At 32.9% G+C, this 17212-nt stretch overlaps 1 protein-coding gene across 1 annotated transcript in view; it reads right to left on the bottom strand.

The window, feature by feature from the left end:
• Positions 1-17212, bottom strand: part of fng (Fringe glycosyltransferase) — a 253671-nt gene that overhangs the window by 139931 nt on the left and 96528 nt on the right. The window contains exon 3 of the mRNA XM_085958107.1: positions 11023-11125. Within this exon, the coding sequence (XP_085814233.1) occupies positions 11023-11125 (103 nt within the window). The remainder of the gene's footprint in view (positions 1-11022; positions 11126-17212) is intronic.

Here is a 17212-nt window from a genome sequence, read left to right as displayed (position 1 = left end):
ATCGAATGTTTTATAATTGTTTTTCTAAAGCATAATATAATAAGTATAATTGGTATATCTCGACAAAATTGTCACATCGCAGGTTTCAACAGCTCCACAATCGATAAAAAAGTGTAAGTATATTATTTCGGGTCTGCCTGTCGATCCAATGAACAAGTTATAATACTCAATTCCAGCGCATACGCAACCACTCGCAGTATATATTACAGTGGCGAAGGGTTGAGGTAGGCTGTTAAGATCCGCCATAAATAGTGCACATAAACCTTTTTCAGTCAAATGTATATGTTTTTATTGAAATAAGACTACAATTTACAGATGGTATTGGTTGGGTTTGAAAAATCAATTAAACCCTGTATTAACCAAACCATAATAGTATTGGTATATTTTAGGCGATATGACAAAATTGTGCACATTTTTCATTCTTACTTATTTGTTTTCGTTAGATTAAGAATACGTATTACACATATTGTTGGTGTATTTTTGTAATTCATCTAGCTATGCCTAAACCAAACAATAATAGATAAAAAATATTATTCTATCTATAAAATATCCAAATTTATGTATGATTTAATTGCATAATTTTAGATATTTTATAGATATACGAGTATTTTTTTTGACTATTATGGCTTGGTTTCCACAGGGTTTAATTGAATTTTAAAAACTTACCAACGCCATCTGTAAAATGCAGTCTTATTCCAATGAAAACAAGTATGTATGACTGACAAAGTTTAGTGTGCAATATTTATGGCGGATCTTAAGAGCCTACATCCACCCTTCGCCACTGATATATTATTTTTATACAATATTTTATACGAATTAACGTAGAATTTTCTATTTCAATCTCATTGGAAAATCACTGTCTTAAAATAAAGTTCGCAACTCAAAACTTAATTTTTAAATGCTCAATCATATTCTGCCATTTGTAATGTTTACAGAATATGTTTTCGGCCACAATGTATTCGTACAGACACGGATTGAAACTCATTATTTTATGTTGGATATATCGCACAATGTATCTGAGGGTGAACATACTGAGTAGGTATCCATAAACACGCTAAGTGCCAGAGTCAGAGTGACAAGAAGTATATTGCGATTACGACGTGGTGCAGAGACTTAACATGCGATCGCACCACATTCGACACTACCTTGAGGCGTTTACGACACGGGCGTATCAGGTAATATGATGATATAGTAGATGGGTTCCTATTAATAACGTCAAGATTGGGGTGCTGTATCTATAGTTTTACAAAACTGCTTGCTAACCAAAAATATTAATATCATTGCAAATTCCGCGATTTAAAAAAAAACTGATTTGTATAAACAGGTATTGACAGTGACCTTCTAAACATTTAAGCATTGTAAACTAATCTAAACGAACGAAACCTACCCTTGTCATTATTTTTTTTTTTTTTTTTTGTGATTTTACCGAGGCTTTGACTGCGACTCGCTGTCATATCGCCTCTTCTCTTCTAGAAGGGGATCCTTCGATCAGGTCCTCACTCCTATTCTGTTAAATGGCTTTATAATTATTTTGTCTAGCTCTTCCGTCTTTCTTTCTTTCTTCTTTAGACGCCAGTGTTTTATGCACCAGAATCGCTCTCCTCCGTATCCATCCCTTCTGTATTTTCGATACATCGTGTAATCATTGAATTTCAGATAGTCTAATTCAGACCTCAGCCAAGTCTCTGAGATTAATGCTATTGAAATTTTTTGTCTTATTAAGTAGAGTTCTATATCATCCTTTTTTTGCTTCATACTTCTGGCATTCCATTGTAAAATCCTAATTTGTTTTTTATTATCCATTTTGCTCCAGAACCTCCCCTAGAATTTCCTTTAAGTGTCCTTCTTTGAATTGTTTGCATACCCAGTCCACTGCTTTAATTATTAGTTGTTTAATGATCTGCTGCCAGTCTCCCCCTTTCAGCAAGACTTTCATAATTTCTCCCATCGCGTTAACCTCTGTCTTCCCCTTTGAATTTTTCTTATTTTTTGTAGGCTTTACGCTACTACCTGTAGATATTATTGTTGAGCCTGAAGCTTCTACCACCGCTTCTTCTTTCTTTTTGTTTTCCTTAGTTTTTTGAATTGTTTCGCTTTCATCTCTTCCTACGATTTTTTTTTGTTTTAATATGTCAGCATAGCTATTATTTAACATATTTTTCGCAGGTTTTGTGGTTTTCACCACACTTAGGGCACGTTTCTACTGTACGTCCGCAATTGTTCGCGATATGCCCATATCGCCAGCATTTGTAGCATTGCATAACCCTGAATACATACGGTTCTACAGCAAAAGAGACTCCATATATGTAAATTGTTCTCGGCAATATTTTCTCCCCAAATTTAATACTGACTGACGAGGTCTTTGTCAGCTCTCCTGTATCACCTTTTCTTGTCAACCTCTTAAGGTTGATTACTTTTGCATCACTTTTGATTTCCATTTGCAGTTCTTGGAGGTCCATATCAATATCGACTTTTCTTATTACTCCATAAGAGCAGGAGTCATTCTCTTTGGTCACAAAACCGAGATCTTTGAGTTCTCCAGCTTGTTTCACTTTATCTGCTTCTTTTTCGTCTTCTACTTGGATGTACGTCTTTAAATTTGTATTGTAAATTTTCTGTACTTTTACTCCTGCCTTATGCAGCATCTGCGCTATTTTCAATTTTAATGGAATTTTACTTCCCGTCGCTATCATGACGATGTTTTGGTTTCCCTTTGGAGTGACCCCAGAGTCTCTTCTGGGTTTTTTTCCAGAGGTCACCGTCTGCCATTCTTCTTCTTTTTCTCCAACCACTTCCTCTTCATCATCGTTTCTTTTCTTCTTCGTTTTTTTGGTTTCATTCACTTCCATCGTGGTGTTTTCCATTTTATTGCTTTTGCCGTTCACGCGGTCTTGGAATTCGCGCAACAGTGTGAACAAAAAACAGTGTGGACAACCCCTCGCTTCACAGCGTTTGACGCACTCCCCGCACAAAGTGCACTATCCGTGCAACAATAAATATTTTTCACTTTTTCTCAAGCACTGGCACTGATTGTCAAAATCACATGGGACCACACATGTTGAGTTTATTGTCAAATTCATTTACAAACAATATTATTTTTGTTGTATCCCGTATTTATAACCATTCGCGAGTAACCAGGCGAATAGCGTCCCGAATACGCAAGCGAAGTTGTACAACCTCACTCCACCGCTGTTGGCTTCCGACTGTCCCTTGTCATTATAAAATATTTTTCGTTTTTCATCATTTAAGTAATGTACTTGCAGAAAAGTAACAATTTGTTAGAGGAAGGACAGACTCTTTTGGCATTTTAAAGTATCGATACCATCACCTAAGTGAGTTGCCTGCACTGCCAAAATAATATGACACCATTCTACCTATGTCTAACCACTCTTCATATAAAGTTAATGTTACAGATCAGAATACCAGTCAATATCATCATTGTAATAAATAAACAAAAAAAAATATTTGGGATGATTTTGACCTAACTTTGGGACTTGTTTTTGTGGCGACCAGATCGGGCGGTCCGATGGGCCCAACAGCTGGTTGAACCGACTTGAGCAGCGCTTCCCTTTCCGTACACATTTTAAGATATTTCTATAAGACGCGATTTAAGTAAGTTTCAACAATCAATTAGTATTGATTTAAAAGAAAACAAGATATTGGTATGACATAATATAATATTATGTATATATCTACAGCTTACTAACAAGTCGATAAGCTGGGATAAAGGTTATGTCACAAGAGTAAAGGCGATATAACATTGTCTGGGCACGCCATTGGGTTTGCAGATTTGCGATAACACGTCAAGTCCAACAACAGCGTCAACAGCAACCCGTTGTTGTAAGCAAATTCGCTATCGGAACGAACCACTGTCCTGGAATGCAGCACCAGCTTACCATCTCATCATTCACGTCACATCAACGATTAACCACTCATCCGAAAGTGAATCCATATAGTAAGTGCACAATACTGTATGAATAACTAATAGCCTATACTTATATATTTACTCTATTCCAAAATAACATTTAACTCCAACCTCGATAAATATAGTGATAATAATGCTATGACGCATTCCAATAGTTAACTATCTCGGGGTATGAAATGTCAAAACGCTGGCCTCGGTAGTCATGCTAACTAAATAGAGCAGAATACAGGACAAGAATTATAACTTGCAAAGGCAATGTACATTATACGTATTATGATACAAACGTGACATTATATTATAAACGCTATAATAGTATATTGACATTATCATACATACAACCATAAATAGTGCGATATAGCGTATACATCATTTTTATGTAATTACAAAATTACAATAATTAGACATTTTCAAAAAATGACAAAATAATGAAATGTCAAAAGTACTGGCAAACGTTTACTGAAATAGCAGAATATTATCATTATTTACAAGGTGCTCAGTCGCGGTTTAGAAAACGACCATGCATAAAGAATTGTTCCGTAACATTTCGCAGTTTGTCTCGGATCAAGAAAAATAAGGAACAGATGTTATGGAGTTAACTAGTTAAGATTATAGATGCTGGGATTTATAATACCTACCAATCAGAGAGTGTAATACCCTCATCATGTAACATTGTAGATTTACGAACAAAATAAAGGATGTTATTATAATACTATTTACGATAACACTGTGTTGATAGTGGAATACTTTATAAGTAGTGAATGGGTAGTAAAAGTCTCGCGAAGGAACGACATTATTTCGAAATCTGTTCCGTTATGACTAGAATGGGGTGAATGACACGCCGACGTCGAGCACATGGGGAGGAACAGAGTAATTAATATGAACATGTGAACGGGGAAATTTGCGAAAGGAATAATAAATCAAGTCGCATAAATAATGATGCAAGTTAAAACAAAACAATGAAGTTAATTTATTTAAGCAACCAAATTAAACTGGTGAGAACAGTTTAATCATACAAATATTTAGTTAGGCAGATACCTATCAACCATAATAAAATAATATTACAAAGTCGTTACAAAATAGTTTTATTGAAAATTATCACTTTCAGTCTAATGTTATCGTGGAGATTATTATTGTTCTCGGAAAAAAATGAGTTGATATTTAATAGGAGTGGTTGTTATTTGTTTAGTCAACTACCCCCGTTAATATTTTATTTTCAGACGGTTACTTTTGTATATTGTGACATGTGATATTGTATGGGTAGTGTTGAAGGAAAACACGCGTAGGTATTTATATCGTTTATATGGCACAAATACATTAGTGGTATTACACGGCAGATAGCATGAAGTTATATTAAACTATGTTTTTGAGTGTAAATGTTTATCCTGATTCTTGATAATTTGGAAAAGGGCTGAGTGTCCTTGTAACCTCTACATCTATTGAAGGTTTCTAGACAACTGTCGTTGCCAACCCATCATCGTCTATGCTCTAAACATGTGCATAGACAATAACGTGTTAGTTGTAGAATTGGGTAAAACCTCTACATATTTTGTTGGGTTTGTAATGTCACAAATCTTTAGCTTATATTATCAGATCCTCTCCACCACCACTATGACGTGACGTCATATATGGACGGCCTCTAATATCAACAGAAGTACATATTAAGATAATAGTTTTTATTTTTTTACGATGTATGAACACTTTGACACGTTTAGTCTCTCGTTAGTCAAGTTCAATATTTGGCTCATTTAGTGTCCTTGGCCCGTTTAGAGTAATCTAATTATAGTGGAACAACTTAACCTCGAAATTGCGCAGATTACCGTAATTCTTTAAATCCACAAGCCCATTGCATCGTTTTCTCTCACTCGGCGTCGCTCTAACTACGTCATACCGTCTCTGTTCTGGCAGAACACACTAACTGGAGAAAACTAGTTTTGAGTAATTTGACTTTGAAGTTGTTAAAATGTTTGAAATGGTCTATCATGTGAGTTTATTAAGTAATCGTAAAAAGGATGACTTTAAAATAAAGACTGTTTATTTATTAAGACGGTTTCCAGGCGGTAAAGTTTGAAATAGGGAACATTTTGGTATAACTAACTCAATATGTCATTTTTTCGAATTAGTGTCTTCTGCCAGAACAGTGACGATATTTTCTGTCAAAACTATCGAACTTCACGCGTATGTGGTATGTTTATAGTATTCGTTTCTGAATTTGAAACAAACATTTATTTCTGCTGATAGATACCTAGTAGGTACCTAGTACCTACTATACAATGTAATTAAAACAAGTATCGCAAGTAGATGCCTATAATGTTCCAAATAATAAAAATCCAAACAAATACATTAAGCATTCGGGTAACTTAGATCGATCGGTCTAACTTTTGCCTACATGGCAATAATTCAACATTTTCAACACGAACAAAAATATCCAGTAGATAAAACAGAAAATATATCCAATGCTGAAAAATAAAATTCAGAAAAACTCATACCTAAATTATGCAGGCCACGTTGATAATATAATAATATACCGACCTACATTATTTATATTTGTAGGTATCACAGATATTATACCATATTACTTAGTAAATCTGTTAGTAGCATAATCTTAATATTCGATGGGAGAGGAAAATAAAACCTCTGGTCTGTCGTCTCTATTAATAGCTAACGTATAGACTCTATACGTTAGCTATTATATTTTTTATAATACGCTTAATTGAGTCTAGTCTACAATAACAATATAAAGCTTATTTTATAAGAGAATTTTCTTTTTACACGTAAGATAATACAATTATAAAGAATTAAATTCCAAAGAGAGCGACGAAAGAAACTATGAATAAATCAAAATCCTAACAGACATCTCACAACGTGCACTCGATTAATTATTTCACAATGGTTTCTGTGGACATTAACATTAATTACATCTTATAATTTGAATGTATTTTTTTATTTCAACAGGTTGTATAATAATTAGGAAATAGCTTCGTCCAATCAACGAAAGGAAATCGATTATCACGCATTTAGGTACATGGCAAAAACTTTGCTGGAGTAGCTAGTATTTTTCAAGTAGCGAGCGATCAACTTTCGTTAATTAACTGTTTCATTAGACAATGAGTTAATGGGAAATGTATTTACAAGAATTGTTATAAATATTATTGTGTAACATACTTATGCAGGTACATATTTTACCTATATATATGTCATTGGACTTGGGTTGATTAATATTAATACTTTTCGCCGATAGCTGATGATAATAGGAGATACTTAGTGCATCACGAACGACAAAGATTACGTAGGTACTGATTTATACAATGAAACTCTATCAAGAGCGCGCCCCATACACTTGTCCTTGGTATACCCGATACAAGCTTACAGTCTTCCCGATTTTCTGCGGGTGGGGTACGTACGAGGTATATTGGGGTCGCATTGTAGTGGGCGCACACGAGACATTGTAGTGGGCGCGCGCTCTAAATGGTTTATATGTAAGAAAAACAAAACATCATAGATACATACTAAAAACTTTTTAATCGCTGTAATTCACCAAATGCAGCTCCTTCATCAAATTAATCCAAATGTAAAAATGATGGATTAAATCAAAAAAACTCTTTTAAAACTTGCATTAACTAATACTGGCCTATTATATATAACATTGGTGTGGGACAGGTAAATAAATTTCAGGTCATAAGCGTGAATTTTTCTGCAAAAATCTGAAATACAAAATTACTTTCACCATAAATCATCCGTTTTAATAAGTAACCCTTTTTCGGCTTCACTTTCATGAATCATTTCAAAGTTTACATAAGGTACAATTAGTATATGTTATTGATTATAATTAAATCAATGATATTATTTAGGAACTGTGAGAAAGCTCAAAAGAGCTTTACGCGGACAATATAGTATTCGTTTAATCTGCATAGACTAGAGTTTTCCTCAACAACTCGGTAGGTAATATATCTATTATGTTTGTAATTTATAATACATGGTTTAATTATTGTATTGTTTTTATTTCGGTGGGATAATTATTGTATACATCTAAACAGAGATTGTAGTTTAGACAATAATTGCATGAAACATTTTGACGTTAAAATGTATAAGAACAGAGTGATTACATTTGTATAATAAATCCAAAATAAATCAGGCTTAGCACGAACTGTAGTAAAAATAATTATTCTTGGCAAACAATAATAGGTAGGTATTAATGGACAGGTGCAATACAGGTTATATTGGTTTATGGAAGATAACCGAAAATAATCGAGTCAATAAATATTACAACTCCGCTATGCCACCTTTCATTATTTGATAGTACGAAATGTAGTTTGATTAGGCCAATTAATTGAATGTAAAAATACGAGGTCTACATAATTAGACATTTTCAGCTATGCAGGTATATTTGGTAAAACTGCTCGGTAAATATAAAATTATTTAAAACAATAAAGAATGTTGAATCTTTTTCTAGACGGAGAACTCTCGCTACTTATGTACCCATAGAAATCGCTGAAGGCAATTTCGAAAGATATAAAAAATGCTTGATAATTAGTTGTCTTTTTTGTCACTCTTTCAAAATATAAATAATATTATGATTTTCAATGGATAACCTAACTTAAGCGAACCTAATTCAAATATAATAGATTATAGCCGAACAAAGTTTCGTCATTTTTCCTAACGATTAGCGACCATTGAATACAACTGTATCGTATAGGTATGTGAGAGTGAAACTGAAAAAATGTTACTATGGCTAATGATTACATTAGCTGCAAGTCATTTCGTATTTTGTAGCAGTGTCATTCGTAGATAGTTCGACGAAGATTTATTTACCAGAACTGCACCGAGATAAAAACGATGTATATGTACTAATGTTACAAAAGAAAACACAGTTATTTTGAATAATATATACAATGAACCATTACCGTTTACAATAGTTTAATGAACGATAAAAAGGAGTCAAATAACAGTGCATCAAAAAATGTAATTATGTAATACTTACAGAACGTTCGCATGACTCCCTCTAAGACCTAGGTTATAATATAATAATATAATCCACGATTTTGTAGAAAAATATGTAAATAGTTTGTGAGGTTTAACTAACCCAACTAAAAAGTATGAAAATAAATATACATGATACGATATTCATCAATTTTTATGTAATATGATTTTACCTATATTTTTTACTAGAAAAACACGATGTTGAAAGTGATAAAATATACAAATCTTGAGAGGTATTATAGTATTTGTTTATTTTAACTACCTACTATTTCCACAAATAATAATAATTCAAGCTTTTCATATAAATAATATAACAAATTTCAAACAGTTGAACTCGTCAATAATTTATAATTACTTGACCAATACAATTTCCACATGAAAAAACATAATCCAGCATCCCAAAAAAAAATCTCATTAAATCCGCTTCATTAAAAACATGTCCAAATGACACGGGATTATGCCTACATTAGGCGTCCATTCCACAGGTTTTATTTCGAAAGATTTGATAATCTCTTTATTTTTTAGACGACATTAATCCGGCATAATCCGATTGTGTGCCCCGCGCGTGATTTAACCCATTAAGTGCCGTCGCGCTATTTTATCGCTGCCAAACAATCTTAATCCGATCTTATACGCCGGCGACGTCATAACTCGCCCTGAAGAAGGCTTGGTGATTAAGTCGCAGCAGGTGGGTTCTCGACTGTGTCACTTTGGACTTAACATTAACAAGAAAACACTCTCGGGTGAACGGAGACTAAAAACAAACTAACTTGAAATACTGTTTGTTAATAGGTGGAAAATAACATGACAGATGAACAATGAATTTATCGGCTATCAAAATCGTGACATTGGACTGTGTGAAAACGTTACACGTATAAAAACTTCATTATTAAATCGTTTAATTATTTGTTGTGTATATTACAGCTATAGGCATACTCTCAATTAATCAAGGTTTAATCAGTTGAAACACAATCTTCTGTGTAGAACAGACGTGACCTACGGTATAACAGAAGGTTTACAGAAAAATTTACACGGCGAACGATTGACCGTAGACAGGTATTTATTACCCATCTTATATTTTAATTGAAGTACATAATTTGAAAACATCTCAAATATAATTATCTACCCACTTCTAGACGAAATATGGAATGTTGGGTACATTCTCAAATCTTCTAGATTATTTGTTGAATAAACAAATGTTTTTTTTAACAAATGATTTCTGTATTATGTAGGGGAAATAAAAAGGAAATGCTACTGGTGCAAGTCATTTTTTTTTAAATAATTGTAAGCGCGAATTATTCAAAATTCTAATGGAAACTCTCCAATCAGTAATACTGAATTAACAAATACTATATATGGGAAAATGGTTAATATAGACAAGTTGTTTTTTGTTCAATTATAGTGATTACTTATTTTATGAAATAGTTTTCTTAATAAACTAGTCATATCATTTCGCGGTCAATTATTATCCGGTTACGATAAGATAACCATGATTATATGCTATTTTGAATGCGTGAACGTATAATGTCATATTTTTATATACCTACCTATAAAATATGTCAATTAACTCATTCGCTGCTGAGTAGGTAATGATTTTTTAATTGCCCCCCTTTAAAATTCACGTTAAGTACATCGATCGGCCGCCTGTTCATTACGCGCCGGGTGCGTCTTCCGCGTCCAAAGTATTAAGATTATATAGGACCTTTATCAATATCATACATAAAGTCGATTTAGTAGTTGAGTGCTGATTTAGTAGTTGAGTGCTAATTTGTATGAGTTTTCATTTGTAAACTACACACTGAGTAGTCACGTTGTAGGTACCTAACAGACACAATAATCAAAACTATCAGGGAAATCTATCACATCACTTGTTAACTAAGAATGACTTGTGACACAAAATGATAAGTTTCAAACTAACTGATATTTAAACACACGTTATGGGGAAAAAGAAGATCGATGATTTGAATGTCTGATTATAATATTGACAATTTGATTCTGAAATTGTATGGAGATACCGCAGAAGAAAATTAGTCGGTTTCGTGAAGAGCATTGGGGGTAATTAATATTTAATTTTACACAGACAATAGAATGTTTTTTTTTATAATTGTAATATCACTTACTTTTTATCACTCTCGAGGAACACGTCGAACTCGACAGCCATTTTGCAGCAAAGCGCATTGCGGTTGTGTGATGATGAGCAATTTGTGTTGATCATGTGGCCATCTAGAGAAGAAAAAATAAACAAGAATGTTAATTAAAAAATTCGTAACTGGCACATTAAGTGTTAATTTCCATACGAACATGATGGAAAAATAATATAAAGGAAAATAATTTAATGTAAGTTACTTAAGTATTATTTTTTTCATAATATACTATTTTCGAGTAGGTTTGTCATTTATAGTTGAAATTACTTAACCCAAAATATGAAATTATGTTGAGAATTTGATTGAAAATATTCAAGTCATAAAAAACAGCAAAAAAATACATATTTTTGGGCACAGGTGTTCATTTTTACATACTTGTTCATTTTGTACATTTAGATTCCTAATCACGATACACTTCAGAATAATCACTGTTATGTAAGTAAGTATGTATGTATAAATAGAATAAAAATAAAATTAAGCAGCTTTATCCTCAAAAAAATTCCACTGCAGATTTATGAACTCAAGTAAAACAGACCACACCCAAATACAACAGTTACATAGATCCTTGCCAAAAATACAAAAGAAAAATAAGTGAATTGTAAATGTTATATTTTATTTATTACCTGCTCTTACGTCTAATAGCCAAGCTTCTTAGTACATACTCGCATTTATAAAAATAACGACAAGTATCGATAAACAACATGAATGCCAATTTGTAGTCAGTTAAAGAAATGCTACATTCACGATTTTCAAAGAGTTCAAATTCTATATAGAAGAGTTTAGTAGCTTTATAATCATAATAAATTATAAGTATGCAATGAGTAAATGTAGAAAATATAGGTATGGAGAGTGCGGATAGTGCTAATAGGGTGCGACGCTCCGTTCACTTGTGGTACAACCTCAAGTGTTCCCGTCGCCGTGGCCGACCCTCCCTCACTCAGCGTCGGTAACAGCGGTGTTAAAAAGCGATCTACGCGCTACATGTCTCACCTTACGGGAGGCGCGAGTCGTAACGCAACCCGGTGCTTGCCATATACCCCATAGCTGGGGCGTGACAGGGTGAAATAAGTAAGTACATAATCGTTTTAGGAAAAATTGTAAAAAATAAACCATTGTGCCGCGACTATTTTTATTTTTTGATGTTTGCGTTATACGAGGGTGGGTCAATAAGTCCTTAGAAAAGCCGACAGGTGGCGCGACTAGTACTGTAAGCGGTTTGTTTTCATGCAGCGGCACTACCGATTCAGTATGCTGCGAAGTTTCAATCAGATTGGTCGGGTTGTTGTGTGTTTCTCGTACATTTAAAAAAAAAATTTGCTTGTTTACAAAAAATGGAGAAAATTGAGTTTAGAGCTGTTATTAAACATTTTAATATAAAAGGGTTAACAGCAAAGGAAATAAAAAATGAGTTGGTTTTAGTTCACGGCACATCTGCTCCTTCACTTGCAACTATTTATAACTGGTTAAATGAATTTAAACGTGGTCGTACATCAACAAAGGATGAACCACGCTCAGGACGTCCTGTAGAGGTGACTACACCAGAAATGATCAATAAAATCCACGATATGGTGTTAAGTGACCGAAGATTAAAGTTGAGTGAGATAATTGAGGTTACAGGGATCTCAAAAGGTAGCGTCATTTCTATTTTACATGACAAATTGGGCATGAAAAAAATTTCTGCGAGATGGGTGCCGCGTTTGCTCACAGTCGACAATAAACGCAATAGGGTGGTGGCCTCTAAAGCCCTGTTGTCGCTCATGCAACGCAATCCGGATGAATTTTTTCGTCGCTTTGTGACTGTAGATGAAACATGGATACACCACTATACTCCCGAGACGAAAGAACAGTCAAAGCAGTGGATTGCGAAAGGCGAACCATGTCCAAAGAAGGCGAAAACCGTAAAATCAGCTGGTAAGGTTATGGCTACTGTATTTTGGGATGCACGTGGAATTATTTTCGTTGACTATTTGGAAAAAGGAAAAACAATAACAGGGGATTATTATGCATCTTTATTGGACCAGCTAAAAAACGAAATTGAAGAAAAACGGCCTCATTTAAACAGGAAAAAAATCCTCTTTCATCAGGACAATGCCCGTGTTCACACATGTTTACGATCAATGGCTAAAATTGAAGAATTGAAGTTCGAATTGGTCGACCACCCACCGTATTCGCCAGATTTAGCCCCCAGTGACTTTTTCCTTTTCCCAAACTTAAAAAAATGGCTAAGTGGACAACGTTTTTTTTCAAATGAAGAAGTCATCGGACAAATGCTTATTTTGAGGACCTTCCGAAAACTTATTTTTCTGACGGTTTAAAAAAAATTGAGAAACGTCTAACCAAGTGTATTGAGCTCCAAGGAGATTATGTTGAGAAATAAAAAAAAAAATACAAAAATAAAAACTGTTTTAATGCTTTTTTCTAAGGAATTATTGACCCACCCTCGTAATATGACACCTTTGTAAAAATAGGTTCACCGTCCATGGTCTAGGAACCACATTTCGTCCTTGCGGCCGTTCGGCAATCTTCGGCTTCAGCGGGTAAGCGGGGTATGAAGAAATGAAAAATTTTCACAAAATTGATTTAGGAACTTTATTTATTTACACTCCGACTGCCGTGGATCGCCGAACGTTCGTGTATATTTTCCGAAAACACACAAGTTCCAGAACTAATAATGTAACTCCTCTACATGAAGTAATGTTACCATTTCAGGTTTAAAAAACGTTCTTGGGTTACTATTTCTTTTTTCATGACAGATCCTAATGTTTGCGCAACCGCTTGTTATTATTTATTACGTTGTTAATTTTTTTCGAACTAATGAACATCGTTTGTGCAACACTTGGTGATCATCAGCGTTGATTGTTGGCAATCAATTACTCCGGACAGAGCCCGGTGACTCCATCACCATGTCGACGGGCGTAATCGCCTCATTTCGTCCAATTTGTGAATTTGTACAGCAAGAATAATAATGATAATAATTGTGTATTTTTTTTAATTTTTATTCGGACAATGTATGAACAAACACTACGACGCCAGAACGATCAATTTGGTGAACATAAAGTTTTCGTATTTAAAGAATAAAAAATACTAGGTAGTCGAATAAATTTCAGTTAGCAACCCTCATTAATATTTTTAAAATATTGTGCGGTTATACTGTGGTAATGGGCATGACAATAATAATAGTTCCTTTCCAACATTATACATATCGTGCCAAGTAGCTATCTATGAAGTCAGTATCTTCAGCGTCCCAAAATTGCGCCAGCAAGAATTTATTGATTCCGTGACGAAGTTACAACTCAAGCTTTTTGGCAGGGTAGTTAGTCGAAAAAATAATATTTAATGGTTTTAACCTGTCAGTTCTTGGTGGAAAACATTGCGTTAATTAGAATAAAACACAATTGTTGTACTTATTCCACATTATTTAACAAACATCAGGAACGTTTTTGTCCGGTTCAATCGGACATTGTCAACTCATATAAAATATAAAATATACAATCTAAATTTAATGTAGTTATACAAACAAATTTTAAAAACAAAGTAGGTAAGTACCTACGTAATTAAAAATGTCAACGATAATCAAATACAAAAATATTCGGGTTAATCCTAACGCCACAGTTGTTGTGTCCTGATTAGGAGGCCATTATATATAATTAGCATGCTATTTAAATGCTCCGCAGTGAATCAACACGCTAGGCACCAATATTTTTTACAATAACCTACCTATTTATAACTTGTATTCATTATTACAATTTTTTATATGAAAAAAGAAAAATAAAAATGAAATTCGATAATTCGATTCGTAAATGTCATCTCAATTATTAATAGCGAATGTTGTTATTGGAGTGGCAATTTGATATCAATCATAATAATTATTCAATTTTGGTACCTATCTCTGCAATTTGCACTATCGACATTTGTATAAAAAATGATTCATTAATTAAACTTCAAATAAATCTTGAATGTCGTGATTTTATATCGATAGTTCTCCAATCTGATTTTGATTTCTCTCATTCTTGCCATTAACGTAGAACACCTACATTACAATCCGATAGAGATGACTGATGGGATAATAATATGTTTTATGCATCTATTTCATACTTTACCGTAATACACATTAGGTATACTTACTTAAAATATAAAATTAAACTAACCATTACGTATTTTGTAAGAATAAAATACTGTAGTCCGTTTAAAAATCAAATCCATAAAAGAGACTAATTCAAATTTATTTACTTTGCAAACACGGAATATAAATTTATTTATTTATTTTTCACTGCTACCTATGTGCCATTTAGATTGTTGTAAGTACCTACCTATATATTTTTATATACTTTTTCCATACCTGGAATATTTAAATGCAGGCATATTGGTTAATAGTTTAACCATTATTTTCAGTGAAATAAAAGTATTTTTTTTAATATGATTAACGTACCTATATAATGTATCGACCAATAACTTAATGATACACTCTTCTGAAGTTAATAATGTACCGTGAAATGGGGTGAGATTAGACCAATAATATTTTTTTAAATGCACCTAAATATTATGTTTCACCTCAAATGTTGTTAGATGGTGAATTATATAATTAATTTGGTATTATATTATCATGATTGTAGTTTTTCAAGAAAATACCCACTTAGTTAAAGTTTCGAGACGATCACATCAACGATTTTAATATATCTACAAGACTTTTATATTGCTATATCTTATCTGATAACTTTATTACTATCTAATCAATGCTCTACGTTCGTGGGAACTTTTCATTATATTATGTTCTATATATTATATACACACGGTTTTGCATAATGCTATAATAATTATAAATGAACTGTGGAATGTCTCCCACAGTAGGTATCACACCGTATTATCAATATGGTTAACAATACAAAATGATTTTCATTATGAATCAACTATGACAAAACGGCAGTTGCGGATATCGCATTACAAAACACTGCTGTATTGCATAGGATAATCAATGGGTGCATAGGTAGTGATATCAGTAAAATGCAACACCGTGATCCATTCTGAAATGTGATCAGGATCACTGATTACTTTGAACGAAATATTTATAAAATTGTGTACTTACTTATAAGAGTACCATTTATAAGGAATTAGAATGTATGGAAGACACAGTTTGTCAAGACGGAAAAAAATTGTCAAAAAATAAAACAATAGGTACATATCTACTGTTAAATACCTAATAATAACCACCTCAACTCAACCCAACTAGTAGACCGTATATTAAGCTAATTATTATATTAAATAGATGATGTTTTAGATACAGAAATATTTTAGAAACTACTACCAAAACTACCTTATGGAAAAAAAAACATAATTTTATTAAACTAAACTTTCACGATAGATTGTTGTACTTAATTGTCATTAAGTATATATTTACATACAATAATAATATAATGAATATAATTATTATGTAAACATGTTTAGAATGTTGAAACGTAACCACTTAACAATATCACAACCCCACACCATACTACTTCATCGTTTGCTTTCAATGATTAAATAAGTTACAAAAAGTAGGTAGGTACATATAAACTATATTATTACTCTGAGGTATATACGTACATAATATGTAGTAGGTAAGTACCTAAATATGATTTTTTCAAACAATACCCATGCAAGAAAAAGTCATACACTCCACTGATACCTACCTATCTAGATAACAATAAGGTCATATTATTATGACCTCTACTGGACCTAAATAATTATACTAATCGAAAATATGCAATAATAAATAAGCAAACGTCCAATATTTCTTCCATAGTGTTTTTATTCGAGCTCATTCTGGTCGTCTTAATTGATTAAATTGGCAGTAAATATTTTTTTTACTTATAAAAACTGTGCAGCGAATACGACTCAATTCAAAGACTCTGCATGTCTTAATAATTTATTATAATTGACAGTAAGCCGCATCCGTCCAAACAAGATTTTTTCCACGCGCAGATTAAAACCTGAATCTCAATTAATTTGACGAATTTCTTTATACCACGCCCCATTTAGACAGATCAATAAACACGGCGAAGTTTTATGGAAGACTTAACGTACATTAATTAAATATGTATATATTTAAATCCGTCTAAAAAAAACATATCATCAATTGATGTTGCTAAAATAAACGAAAGAAATTTCATTTTTAATATGTAGGTATATC

Source organism: Rhyacophila brunnea, unplaced genomic scaffold (genome assembly GCF_057557595.1).
Source record: "Rhyacophila brunnea isolate RB1 unplaced genomic scaffold, BYU_Rbru_1.0 scaffold_7, whole genome shotgun sequence".
Classification (NCBI taxonomy): domain Eukaryota; kingdom Metazoa; phylum Arthropoda; class Insecta; order Trichoptera; family Rhyacophilidae; genus Rhyacophila; species Rhyacophila brunnea.
This window is presented reverse-complemented; position numbering and strand designations above follow the sequence as displayed.